Genomic DNA, 15,383 nt, shown 5'->3' with positions numbered 1-15,383 from the left:
CTAAATTCAAATAATCGGTTTTACATGCACACCACAAAGAGAACTAATTCATAATCAGTTGTGGAATGAAATGTTCATTAGTAACAATCAGCTTATAAACACACACATTACACAGATAAGGTTCCCAATATTGTATATCGTCGAAATTGAACTTTGCAACCGTCGGCATTATAAAAACAGTAATAGGCCTATTTAACAGTAAAGATATTATTATTATTATTACAAATTACTATTTGTTTAAATTTTGTGCGTTATAGTATTCAAGTTTAATTCAAGTAAATGTACATTGTTTATGTATCCAGCTTTTTATAGGTGCTCTGGTTCAATTGTTGCTGAGTGTATTTTATTTTATTATTTTGCAAATGAAATTTTATCGTAATTTTCAAAAATAGGTTTTTTTGTGGCGTGACATTTGACTCAGAACCTTACGGCCAAGCTGGACAATGCTCTGGTAGCCAATGACATATTATAATAAAGAATTTTTTAAAAATAGTTTTTAGATTGTGACCTTGATCAACCCTGTCCCTGAATGAACAATGAACTATCCTAGTCAATATCAAACTCCGGCGATATTTTGGGTCATGTCACTGTGTCAACGTTTGGTGAGATTCAGATAAAAACTTCACAAACAAACCCAGGGCGAAAACTAGGTGAATGCTGCGATCAGATATAGCATAACGTAGTTTTGATGACGCAGGACGTGTCTATATAATAATATTTATTGAAACTATACCTTTACAAGTTTAACTTTGTATTTACAAAATCAGTGTGATCATCATCCCAATTAAAAGAATTATTAAATACGTTCCAAAGGTATGTGAATTTATCAACGCGGTCAATATGATTATTTTTTATAAGAACATTGTTCTTTTTTTCATTAATTAATCTTCTGTTTTATAAAATCAACAATCGTTTTCTTAGTTTTAGATGTATTCAACTCTAGATAATTATCATCATAATACACACATGACTGAATACTATGAATTTCTTCAATATAGTGGGAATCATCATCGTACACCATCACCATTGAATTGGAATAGTATATGGGAAAACCTACTTGATACACGAGTGTAGGCTATTGTACAAACAAAATATCCGACAAATCATTTCTGGTCTAAGATCTCAGAAACAGAACGTTTGAGCACAGAAACAATGCATGATTTCTTCCAAGAATCTGTAAACTTTTATAATAAAAAGCATAAATTATAGAGGTAAGCATATATGTCCGACAACTGTTGACAAAATATTCTTTCATACCCTAAAAAGGGTCGTCAAAAGAAATAAATCATATCGTCATTGTCAGCTAAATATTGAATAGTACGCCCTCTGTATTCTTTTAACCTTGGGCCAGAATATGGTATTGAGTCCTCTCTACCCGAATATAGTTTCCCTGAGTGATTTCATTTGTTATTTATGGTACTTGGCAACATAACTTGCTATATTTATTGGGTTTTTTTTCGCTATGACGATTATTATGCTGTTGTCTTAATGTTTGGGTGTTACAAAAGCTTATTATTATATTAAAATCTGACATATCTGTATCTTTCAATATTTAAAACTAGCACGCCCTCTGTATTGCTTTAACATGGACCACAAATATCATGTAGTGAGCCCTCTTTCTCCGAATGTAGTGTTACCGGATTTATATTTTCCCCTCAGCTTCTGAGTGCTTCATCTGATACTTACTTGATACTTGACCCTTTATTCCCGGGGAAGGGTCCTCAGTCTTCTTTTAAAAGATGCCATTGAGACAACTTAGTAAATTCCAGAGTTATATTTTACTTTCTTTTGTTTTTTGTTTGCATGTTAACGTCCACAGTTTTTAAGATATCGTCCTGGGTGTCAATAGGTATATACATAATTATATCCCTTTCATACCCATCTCCGCAGTGATCTCCGGAGACGCCCCGGGGTTTGTGACAATTCAAAACTTCGAGAAACTTCAGACAGACCCTCCACATCAACCTAGCAACACCGGGGTTTAACAAATAAAATCGTAAATACCATAAATGATATATCTTTATTCAAATCACAATTAAACTTTATACATTATGATATTTACTGTATCCCTCTAATTAAATTCTCAAACGTATGTACACAATATATATATACATATCTATACGGTGAACCAAATAGCAGTTGTGTCACATATAATCACAAACGATTTGTTCATTTTCTTATTACCTATACCCGTGTAAAAACTTTATAGAATCATAAAAAAAGACAATTATCATGACTGTGGTAAAGACTTGTATGTATGTAGAATATATGCATGATATATATCGTACATTGGTATAATAAATAGCTGAACAGCAATTTTGAAAATGAAAATATTTTGATTGTAACATTTTTTTTTCAATTTTTCAAAAAGAAAATGTTCTTAGTAAGGCTCTTACATAATTCACTTTTGCAAAAAATATAGTATTTACGTGAAGTCTGGTTATTATTAATTATGAACCCTTTTACCGGCTACTAGATACGTAAAATACCTCAATTTATGACAGCATTGTTCTGAATAAACTGTTTGAAAAAAGTCATTCTACAGAACGAAAAAACACTGTTAAGATTGATCTTATGCAAACAATGAACAGTATTTATATAGGCCTATAATTATTGTTGACATTTTGTTTTAATTTGAAATAAAAAAAATATTTTGTTATACATTAATTGTTACTGTGAATAGTGATAATAGTACAAATAAATCTGACTTTGTGTGTTACATAAAGTGCCATGTTGTTCTTAATCCATGGATGTACAAAATACGACAAAATGTTGAGTCTCAAAATATAGAAACCGTATTTCTGTAGTATTTTTATTTGTTTCATGAGTCGTTGCTGTTTTTGCCTCATATTCTTCAGTTCTTCAATCTATTTTGATTTTTTGTTCACATCTTCGTCAACTTTTCGTCTTGTTCGGCCTCGTACGCTATGTTGTCATATTCCGGTGGTGTACTGACATTGTCACGTGCTTGCATAGAATCGGAATTGTTATCTTTGACACCTTCTACATTCACTGCTGCTTCTGCTTCTTCCTGCTGTAGCTTCAATTGTAATCTTTTCTCTATTCGTTGTTCTTTCAATTCTCTCTTCATAAAATCGAATTGATTTGTTGTTACGGATGCCCATCTCTGTAATATTGAATATTCGTTAAAATATTTGATAACGAATAAAATTATCCTGTTTTGTTTATAGTCATTATTTTCACCACATTATCTTCTTTGTGATGTTTGCTACTATAATAGTTCATTCATCGGCGGTGCCATTGAACATGTTAACAAGATGCTTGTAATAATAATAGTTACAACTGTTAATAAAAAAATATGAAAACTACTTTGGTAAAATTGGTAAAAACTTACCTCAGAGAACGACCCTTTTGTGGTTAGCAGTATATATGCAGCGTATGTGATGACCCAGTGCATTGACGCCAGCGCCATAAACCAGCCCAAAATTTCACCCCACACTGGGTATACATAACTTTCGCCATATCTGGCATGTTGATAATCGACAAGGCCAAACACGAATATTCCCTGTTGTAAATAATGTAAATGTTTTATTTCATTTCAAAACACTTTTGATTGCATTCTTGCAATTTGATTAGTCAATTACGCATCACGTGTCAATTTGAATTAGCCATATGTAACGAAAAATATCCAATAGTGATACTTAACGCGCTTTAATGCACGTTCAGCTTTCTGTAAACATTTTTTAGAATTTTTACCACGCGACGACGTTGACTGATCGCGTTCGGAAATCAATTTGTTGCGTGTTGTCTATAACTTTTCTACTCCGCGTGTTGGAGCACTGCCTTTTTTAATGGCCTATAGCTTCTCGGCCTAGGTCGCGTCAATGAATTACAATGGATACATTGATTAAAAGTAGGTGTTTTATAAAATATATAATGAATGTTTCGTATTCGTTGAATAGAGAGAATATTTCATTCAAATAAATTGACTGTTCTATTTTCAACTCAGCTCCGCCTCGTTAAAATAGAGCACTTAATTTTTCAACTCATGAAATATTCTTACCATCCCACTCATAAACATTCAATATTTGTATAATATATGATTTGTCAACTCTAATGAAAGAAAGCGCTATTAAATCTTTAATATACCATTCAGGGTTCGAAAGTTGGTTCTTTGTCCATGATAGGATAGGATGATAGGAGCGTTGTATAATTAAATCTCCCTCTTTCGGATTAAATTAAAATTAGGCTATATTTATAAAACTAAACGAATGTTAAGAAAGAAACTTACAAAGCTGACAATTGGTGCTGTACCTGCCCAACAGATAATCCAGAACCATCCTGGTGTAAAGCCCATCATCATTGAAATGGCGTTGTAATAGTTCTTGATTCCAAGTCCAAATGAAATGGCCACACATTCCCATGTTGCAACCCAAAGTAAACACATACCACTTGCAGCGTACGAGTCCATTAATTGGAAAAAATACATACCACCCTTTAAAAGCAAAATTTTGAGTAATATTATTTTGATTGTCATCATCAAATTACCATAAACTAATACACTTTTTAAAATAATCACTTCGCTCTTTTACTTACTGCATCATTTAGCTGGGGCAGATATTTTCTTTAAGCGTGATGGTTCCCACCAGAGAAGCACCTCGTTGTGTCTCTAGTGGGAACCACGCATTAAGGGTTCGGTACGATGAGTATTATCTTTTATAATACTAAAATTATTAATAATATGAATATTAAATAGGATTGTTTCTGTTGTGATGATAAAGAATATTTTAAAACCTTACTTCTGTAACACAGACCAATCCAAGTAGAAAGTCGATTACACAAACAACCAAAAGAAATACAGTTCTGTTTTCGCGTAACTTGTACTGAGGCCAGTAGTCCATAACAGATGTAACGAAGCCTTCAACCACACAAAACTGGGAAGAATTACATTCATAAATGCTTTATTTCAATAATTAATTATTTGTATTTACATTTAAACAATTCACAACAGTATGCTCAACCGTAATTGTGAAGCCGCAATTCCATAAAATGCCATGGAAATGTAGGGCTATGCTTACTCTTAAGATTGTGTGTATTGTCAGAGAAAAACCTCTTTGATGTAGGTTTGGGGCTAAATTTGACAAGCAGTGATATTATAAACAGCCTCTGTTATATATTATTTATTATATAATTATTATCATTTTAATATAAATATAATTCTTCTGCAAAATAAAATAAGTAGTAGGAGTAGGCCTATCAGACTTAGTTTGAGCTTTACTAGTTACCTGACTATCAAGACCAAGCATAATCAACATTAGAAAAAATATGACGGCCCATAACTGAGGAACAAGTGGCATTTGGTACACGGCCGTCGGGTACGCAATGAAGGTAAGTCCAGGACCTATGGAAATAAATTATAATGGTAAACATGAACATTATTTTGTACAATTTATTTTTACGATTTGTATTTTATAGTTTGTAAATTAGTGAATTGTAATCATTGATCGCAGTCTGCTAATAAACCTAATTTATTTAAACTGTAAAAAACAACTTTAATTACCTTCATCAACAACTTCTGAGACCGGAAGACCTAGTTCGTTAGCCATAAACCCTAATATTGAGAAAATGACAAATCCAGCAAAAAGACTTGTACCAGCATTTACGACTCCAACAACTAAAGTATCTCTGAAATCAAGAAATAATTTGATTTTAGAGTTTAAGCATTTTACTTGTCTTTCACTTGATGTTGTCTTTCTAAACACGTGGCCGGCTTAAAAATGTTAAATATTAGCGATGCGGCTCGATCACCATTGCTATTTATTCTAAACTTTAACGTCTACTGAAAAACAGGCTTTAATAATAATACCATTGTGTCCGTTAAAGCAACTGCAGTTTACAGAACATTAGCATTTTGAATTGATTTTGAAAATTGTTTAATTAATTAATGTTTAGCGTAGAATTTGCAAGGTTTAACTTACATTTGGTAATAGATGGAGAATAATAATATTTGTCATGATTTATGATGGTAAAGTAACCTTTTACTCACATCAAACTGTTATTTCGGTAAGGGTTGTAACTTCCTAGTGAGATCAAAGAACCAATTCCAACTCCGTAAGAAAAGAAAATCTGCGTAGCTGCATCAACCCAGACAGTTGGTGTCTTCAAGCGCTCCCAGTCAGGAGTTATGAAATATTCAATACCATCTTGATGTCCTTCTAGAGTTAAACCACGTATGAGAAGTGCTGTCAATATTCCGTATGGGATTAACGCTGTAAACCACACAATCTGCAACAAATGTTCATAATTAAAAAAAATGAAAACAATTATGTAAATTTAAAACCTATTAACCATTAACCCTTAAACAATCATGGTTTATCGTATATAACCTTTGTGTGGTAAACAGGAGAGATAGACGCCATGTCAAATTATTTGTGGTAAACATTTTTTATCTCTTCTTTTTTTACATTTTATGATTTTAAAGTTAACATAGACACGTAAATATAATGCGTCATCATATTATATACTATCTTAACCACGGCTATTTCTGGCTCTACCAATATCACTTTGACATATAACCCTAAACTGATGGTTGTTCAAGACATACCAATATGTTTAATGTATACGTACCTTGCCAGTTTGAGCAACACCTTTCCAAATACACGCATATGTAAGAACCCAGGCTAGTGCAAGACATCCAACAAGCTCCCACTGAAGACCGCCTATTTCGTCGATTCCAGGACTTATATTTAGAACTCTTCGTCTGTAAAATGTAAAATTATAGTAGTGATAGTAGCTAATAAACTAAAGCACTAACCATTCAGCCAAATAGATGTGACGTATATTTAACGTTTGAAAAAGCGGTAATCTACACATAGTGTACTATGCGAGAGAATTGGGTGTTCGATCAATAAAACATTTCAATGATATCAATAACAGATTATTGTTAAGTAAGGATTTGAGTTTAACATTATGGACATTTCAATATACGAGGATGCGTGAAGAATTAATTGTGATGCACAATGGGTTAGTTGGCACTTACTCCCAGTACTGTTGAGCTGGTGACTCTCCTAGTTCTACTGGATACAATGTACCATTCCCTGATCTGAAGTAACCCGTGCCAGCGGTATCGTTTTGATTGCTGATAGCATTGCAGTACGCAGTATTCCATGAGTTGTCACATTCTCCCCAGGGCAACTCACTTTGAAAGGAGGCGAACAGATAAAACAGCGACCATGATACGATAATAATATAATATATATTCAACATCGCTGATATTGTTGTGGCTGCAAAGCCCACACCTGTAAAGAAAATAAACACTTTTAAGGCGTTTGTTTATATATTTTTTTCCAAATTATATATATATAAAGCACAAATGCTTAATGAAATACAATTTATATCGTTTTAATTTTATACAAATCATTCTGTGTTGTGATTCGTTGTAATATTGTTCTGATGGATCAATTCAATTCAGTTTAAGTAAATCAGTAATTAGCTAAACGAGTAGCGTTATTTACCTTTCAGTATTGGAAAAATGTCCCAGGAACTGATACCTCCAGTGTTTAGAAGTTGTCCCATAGTGACTTCCAACATAAACAAAGGTACGCCACAAATGACCAAGGCAATGAAATATGGTATAAGAAAAGCACCTGCAAAAATTTAATTATAATATATTAGTATAAGAATGGTAATAGTCAGCAAAAATTACTAGTTTTGTTTTCCTTCAATTAATAATACATATATGCTATTGTGACGTTGGGCGTACTTTTCGAAGGAAATGTATTATACAAAAGGCATGAAGACGGACACTTTTGTTTCTGTTTCTTTATATATTCTAAATTCATATAGTAATTAGTTTTAGGCAACAAATTGTAGAATATCATGACGTTCAATACTTTTTTTTGGTGGGTATAGGCCTATATGCTAATTTAGATGTCTTTTGGTAGTGGCCAACCTCTAAAAATGCAATGATAAGCTCTACTGGTATATTCATATTAGATACAGTCACGGAACAACAGAACGAGAGGCATATCTAAACGACTGGTCATATAGTTTTCAAACAATTGACATCACGCTACGATAAGATAAAGTTTATGTTAAATTAATATTGGCATAGCTGCTATCCATCAGCGGAATAATAGATCACAGGCACGCCCTTACAAATTCGTGACCCTTTTGAATTATTGGACATCCCCTTATGTACACATAGACTTATGTGTTTGACCTTTACACTATTAATCGCTTGGTCATTTAATAAAACCTATCACACTGTTGTAAATACATCATCATAAATATCACGGTAATTACCAATGTTAATATTGTTATAAGTGGAGAACAGTACTGTATGTGTATATTAGGGTATTAAACTATAAACATAATGTACACAAATGAATATAAAACGTTTATGACCGTCAATACAATCGATTTATATCGTTTAGTTATTGGTGTATCTTTAGTATTTTGATAGAAAGTAAACAAAACGTTCATAATTATGACTCTGTAATTAAAAACTCACCAATTACTAAGAGTGATGTATTTTTTTTATCTTTTGATTTAGTTGAAAGAAAATGGTGTTGATAAAGTACCGTATGACTTTAAACTGATAGTAAGAAGTACCGGTAATATTAGGTAGGAATAAATTAACATTACACAGTTATAAAAAAAAAACTCTGGTAATAATAATAATATTAAATTCATCACACTTTAGTATAGTCCTAATTTTTTTAAAGCGAAACTTTTAACGTAACAACTGTGAACTATATTGTCTTGTAATTTCGAATTATTTTTAGGATAACATAATAAATTGAGTACACTGGTAAACGTATTAAACATCTGTAATGTTCACAGACCGCGTCAATTCGTTATCTTTTGTACCATATTGCTGAGGGATGAATAAAGTCATACAAAGTTGAATTTCCATGCTAACATCTAATCTAAAAGTATATTGATAATGCTACTCTATACTGTACCCATTTCTGGATTATAATTTATTATAAAGGGCTTTAGTTCGTTCGTTAATATTTATATCAGTCGTTTAGATGATCGCAATAGGTTGTATGTAGTGGTAGTTAAGTTCCTTGTATTGCATTCAATTATACCTAAATGAAATTATGTTATCAAGAGATTAGATAAAGTTGCAGAAAATTAATAAAATACGTAAGTGCGGATGATTATACAATGATAACATCAGCTAATAGATTATGTATATAGGGATCATTATCTATGTATTTATATAATGATATGATATTTCATCCCAAGTGGAAAAATTCGTAAACTATGACATGTTAATTATTAACCAACCCAAGCAAAATAATAGAATGGCTGCTTTAATACGGTACCTTATTGATTGTAAGCAGTATGGCAGAATGGCTGCTTTAATACGGTACATTATTAATTGTAAGCAGTACAAATGTTATTGTATTTAAGGTTCAACTTTAACACCGCTTGTTTAATTTATATTTTTTTAAACTAAATGCACATGCAATGTATGAACAAAATAAATACATGTTACTATTTATCTTGTGCTATAGAATGGTTGAGCACTATAACGGTAATTGATTCGATTTTTCTATTGTATTTAAGTGAAATGTTCATAAAATACGCTTAGTATCAACCTTTTGAACATGAAATACAGTGTTACATAAGTAATGGTATTTTAAACTTAATCTTAACCTACTGTAATAGACGTAAGTAAATGTTAACATTAATACAGTAGACCATATCGAGTTATTTATTCATAGTAGTGTAGTACTGGAGAATTACCAACTGGTACAGAAAGACAAAAGACAGACAGTATTGGAACTGGACAACAAAAAATAAAACCATGACAGACAATTTGACTATATTTTGCTTAAAATAACTATTTTGAGACAAAATAGAATATTCAACAACAAAAAACAACAAAATCCCCTTTTTTGAGGGGAAAAATATTTCATTAAGTCTTACCTCCTCCATTTTTGTACACAAGATATGGAAAGCGCCAAACGTTACCAAGACCAACAGCATATCCAATACACGCCATGATGAAATCCATTTTACTACCCCAACCTCCTCTATCAATCTCATCATCCTCTTCTTCACTGTCCTCATACACGTGTTTGCTACTTTCATCAGATTTAAATTCATTCATGGAAATAACAGCGATACCACCGTTAGTTTCATTGTTATTTTTCTGTTCTGGAATAATCGAAGCCATGCTTACTAATAACAACAGAATCGATTTGCGTTCTCAAGATAGTTCTTTCTTCAATGAACGATGTTTACGGTATGATTGATAAATTCGTTTATATCACTGTAATATCACTCATCTCTAATGCTGATATTAGGGTGTCTTGAACTTTGGACCTGATTTCCCTCACCTACAGATAAGCCTATTATTATCTATCACGCTTCCTTTGTACAATTACCTGTGACTGCGTTGAATATTACGTAAACCATAATATCATATAGAGGACGTCCTTTTAACTTCTTAATAATCATTTATGACGTAACTCTGGAACCCAATTCAATTCGATTCAATTCAATTCAAGAAATGTTGTATCTCTACTAAGATCCAGCCACTTAGACCCATTGTCATTTTCCAGTAATTTGCCTTTAAAGTTATATAATTTAATTATGTATATTATTTTAAAATCATATATTCAGTCATTAAAAAGAATTTCAGTATTTTATATGTTAATTGTAAAACAATTGTCGGGTGGCTGTGGAAGTTGTCCGCTTTAGCTCTAATTTACTAATTAGATAGAAAGAACAGTTATATTATATGTGTCTTTTACGTTGGCACATTGAAGTTCATAGTGATGTTTCTTCTACTTGAATCATACATTTTATAAAAATATAATATATCGGAAGAAGCAATTGTCCTTGACGACTATTAATATCAGTCTAGTTTTGTGGATGTTACATCATTCATGGTGGTAATAATCATCAATGTCCGCAAGACAACAAAACAAAGTACAGTACCTGTTTTTAAGCGTGTCACACAATAACATAGTAAGGTTAACACAGAGATGCACATACCTCTATGCACAGAGTGTCTAAATAACTTTAATAATTTTCATTTACATTTTCTTTATTTTAAATTTTACATACAATTTCATTATGTTTTACCTATAGGCCTACTACGGTATATAAAGGTATTGCTCCCTTCATTTTTATATATTTGTTAATCTCACTCTCCCTTGATATTATAGTAACTTACAACTATTTCATCTTATGTATATGTAGTGTAGGCCTACTTGATTCCCTTTTATAGTATAAATTGGTCAATATTACTTTGATCGTCATGAGAGACGGACGTGCTTAACTGAGCTCCCACTGACCACCGGTTCTAACTACTCTAAAATCTACAAGTCATACCACATCGTTTACTTTATTATTATTATTGTTTTACTAAATTTTCCTTGGATTTTTGCTTGTTCTTATACCACACCTTAAATGATCATGGCCGATGCGGAAGTGTCCACTGGCGGGAAAAATAAATCGGACCAAGGTGTAGGAAAAATTGAATTGAAATTGATAGAAGATGCCATCAAGACACATATTGATAAATCCACTGAAGGTAATTCTGATTCGCTAAACAAATTGCTAGTCTTGTCTGAACAATACAGCAGGAGAAATTGCCTGGTCATAATGGGCGTGGAAGAGAAGCAAGGGAAAAACATGGACACACTGGTAAGAAAACTAATCACTACTGACCTAAATGTACAGATAGACCCCAAGGATATCGACCGGAGCCATAGGCTCGGTCCACCAAAGAGGCCTGGCTATAGAAAACCTAGGGGAATCATCGTAAAATTCTGTAGTTACAAAAAGCGCAACGAAGTCTACAAGGCTAAGCGGAAACTAAAGAGGAAAAAGTCGGGTAATATCTATGTGTGTATATATGAAAACCTTACTGCTATCAGGTCTGGACTGCTCAAACACATAAAGAAGGACTATAATGATAAAACTATTGCTATTTGGACTCAAGACGGTAGAATTAACATTCTATCTGAGGACAATAGACGTTTCGTAGTTACTAAGAAATCAGATCTAAGCAAACTGAAATTGTAATTGTACTGTATTATTTATGTTTTCCATCAATATGTTGTAGTTATGAACCGGTGTATTCGGTTGCATTCTCTCATTGTCGGTACTTTAAGCGCTTGAAACAAGCGATCAACTTTTTAAAACCTGTATATATTGCCATTTTTATTGTAATTTTTATCTTTACATTGTCATTGTTGTTTTTTTTTTTTTTTTGACATGGTGCTGAGCACGCCATTAGACACTGACCAAGATATTTTTAACAACGCGGACGCCTATTGTTCTCATGTTGACATTGACAGGTATTACGAACCCTGTTACGTAAAAAATCTTAGGAATGCCTATTGTCAAAACAACCTTTTGTCCATTCTTCACCTTAACACGCGGAGCCTCTCTAAACACCTGGATGAACTGTCAGATTTGCTGCTTGTTTTAGACTGTGATTTTGACATTATCGGCTGTTCTGAAACGTGGATAAATGATAATAACGCAGCACTGACAGCACTGGATGGGTATCGTCTTTATCGAAAAGATAGAACTGATAGATCGGGTGGTGGTGTTTGTCTATTTATTAAAGATGAGTTTAATATAAAAATACGTGATGACATTTATATCAATGACGTTAATTCCCAATCCTTGTTCATTGAAATTGAAGGAAAAAATCAGAATACTGTCATTGGTGTCATCTATCGACCACCTGAACATAATTTGTTGGCCTATGTGGGTTCATTTAACCTTTCTGCTTCTGTTTCGAACCTCATCTGGTATTTGGTTGTCCTGACAATGGTATTCCCTAACTTTCTCTCTCGCGCGTCCCATGTTATAATTTATGGTCTACTCGTCTATTTTATTTATTTATTTATTTTATTTTTTATTTATTTATTTATTTATCAATGTAACTAGTTTTAGTGGGCCTCCTATCACAAGCCCCTTGGTGTTTCTTGGAGGTCCCTTTCATCGTTTAAAACATGTTTTACTCCTCACTTGTTTTTGTTTATGAGATAAATAAAGAGATTTATGTTATGTTACAATTGACAGGCACAGAACAAATTCTAAACCACGCGATGGTTTGATAACTAATTAAACGATAAATGGTATTTTTTTAGTGTCAGCAGTGGCGAATGCAGGATTTTGAAATAGTGGGTAGAGTGATGGATGCGCCAAGGCCTAAAAAGGTTGAATTGAAGGGCTGAGATTAATTTGATATCTTATCTTTTGCATTACAATTTGCGAAATTTAAGGGGAACGGACCGGATGGGCCCCCACCTGGTCAGTAAACAAAAGCAAAATATGTATGTAATATATTATACGTACTGCAGTGTACAATATCAGTGTCGGTGCACCTGGTTTATGCTAACAGTAATTTGGCTTATTATCAGATTCGATTATGATAATAAAGACATTATCGAATGTTTGTTTTGTTGTTTTCTGTGCAATGACATTAACCTAACGTTGTTACCTTTGATACCAATGTTTATTATAAATAATATGTATGCTAAGTCTTTCATTTAAAAGAAAGTTTTCAAAACGAAAATGATTTCAATTTATTAATAAAAAGGATGCAACAGTGAGAATCTGGTGGTATTTCACGAAACATGTAGTTTATTGACCATGTGTGTTATTATTATTTGATTCAAATGGGTCAAATGGCCTAGCGGTTTAGGCAGAGGCGCCGTTTACCGTACCTAAAGAGCCAACAACATCGGCAAGGGTTCGAGGCCGACTCGCTCCTAGTTCTGGTGGCGGAACAAGTCTTCTCGGATAAGGACTATAAACCGTAGGTCCAGTGTACACACAGTTATAACCTGTGTGAACCCAGTTCATTATTCGAAAAGAGTAGGGTTTTACCCCGGTGAACTGGTTCACAAAATAACCCCTGTCTCAGGCGGATTACCACCTATCTGATAGGACAGTGATTAATTCACTATTGGTAATCTTTGGCCACATTGCCTAAAGACATAAAATTAAAAAAATTAAAATTAAAAATTAAAAAATTATGGGAAACTAGCAGGACTGTTTTGAATCCTAGAATGAAACGTACGGTACCGGTGGTTTGTTTAAAAACAAGAGTGCAGTTATTACAAAGTGCGACAATTCGTTCAGTGTGACAGATACCATTAATAATAATTACCATGGTAATATAAAGTGTGACAGACAGTACACATGATACTCATTGTTACATTCATAATATGAATCAGTCAAGTTAAAAAATTACAAGAAAATCTTATTAATAAAAAGTATTAATATTAAATAAAAATCGTATTTATAATTAATAACACATATAGCAGATAGACGCGTACCCATGACTCACACATGAGCGTCATGCATTATACTTCAGAATTATTCGATTTCTCTAGCCAAAATTTGGATACAGAACAAAACATATACTGGTTGGTATACAATTGTCAGGAGCAAACACTAACCCAGCACGCTTGCTTGGAATAATTGTTATAGTTTTAAACATAGGATCAACAAAAACGGACCGGAAACTTTTTTAAAAGACATAATCATAATCAACATTGATAATGCCAGTAAATGAATACAAATAAATGAATAGAGAATCGTATTTACTTGTAGCACAATCTAGCAGGAGAAGAAGAAAGCGCGAGAAACGCCAGAAGAAGAAAAACTATTTTACTAAAAATCATTTCAATATCTGAATCGAATATCTCGACGCCATTGCTACACATTGTCACTTAACTTCAAGTTATTGTTTGAAGATTGATTTCATCAATTTATCAATGATTAGGGTGTGTTAATGACCCTTGCTCTTTTTATCTAGGTATATTATTTGCTAAATGATGACAGAGGTTGTCATAAAGGCAAATAGAACATGTTATCTGTCATTGACAATCAGTACGCTCCCCATGATGGAAAAAAGATGATCTATTATGAAATAGTTAAAAACTATGAATAATAATTATAGCTAAAATCTGATCATCAATAGTTTGGAGCAATCTTGAGTGTTATGATTTCAAATTTGTTTGTGATGCTATGTATGACTGCCGTTATATTAATCACAACAATTTTCTCTGGAACACTATATTCTCATGACTCTTTAAAGAAGATCTTTCCTTCCCCTCGAGAAAAATAGGCATTCATCTTTCACCTAATGAAATGATTTGTACCATTGTACTTTCATTCATTATGTGTATTAATCATGGAAACTCCGTCGTGCACGCCATCCATCACTAGCATCAAACATTCCATGTTTCATGCTAGTATAGTATTGACAACCCCCTCTATTGGCACATTTCATGCATGAATGAACACAACACAAACATTTAAAACCGTATAAACTATGTTTAAAATATTTCTAAAATATTTAAAAACTGTTAAAAATTCATAAAAATATGAATAAAAAGGGGGACAAAGTGATTTTGATCTGGATCGTTCAA

At 32.7% G+C, this 15,383-nt stretch overlaps 2 protein-coding genes across 2 annotated transcripts in view; one reads left to right on the top strand and one right to left on the bottom strand.

The window, feature by feature from the left end:
• The window catches only part of LOC144856537 (small ribosomal subunit protein mS25-like), a 125,301-nt gene that overhangs the window by 100,655 nt on the left and 9,263 nt on the right, over positions 1–15,383 (top strand). The window lies entirely within an intron of this gene.
• Positions 2,086–10,153, bottom strand: LOC144855252 (sodium- and chloride-dependent GABA transporter 1-like). Its single transcript, XM_078713056.1, has 11 exons — positions 9,904–10,153; positions 7,476–7,607; positions 7,001–7,259; positions 6,589–6,721; positions 6,008–6,246; positions 5,522–5,646; positions 5,247–5,362; positions 4,761–4,895; positions 4,253–4,456; positions 3,356–3,526; positions 2,086–3,127 (listed from the first exon to the last, which is right to left on the bottom strand). Exons 1-11 carry the CDS (start codon positions 10,151–10,153, stop codon positions 2,885–2,887), a joined length of 2,007 nt encoding a protein of 668 aa, XP_078569182.1. The 3' UTR covers positions 2,086–2,884.

Source organism: Antedon bifida, chromosome 11 (assembly GCF_963402885.1).
Source record: "Antedon bifida chromosome 11, ecAntBifi1.1, whole genome shotgun sequence".
In the NCBI taxonomy this organism is placed as follows: domain Eukaryota; kingdom Metazoa; phylum Echinodermata; class Crinoidea; order Comatulida; family Antedonidae; genus Antedon; species Antedon bifida.
This window is presented reverse-complemented; position numbering and strand designations above follow the sequence as displayed.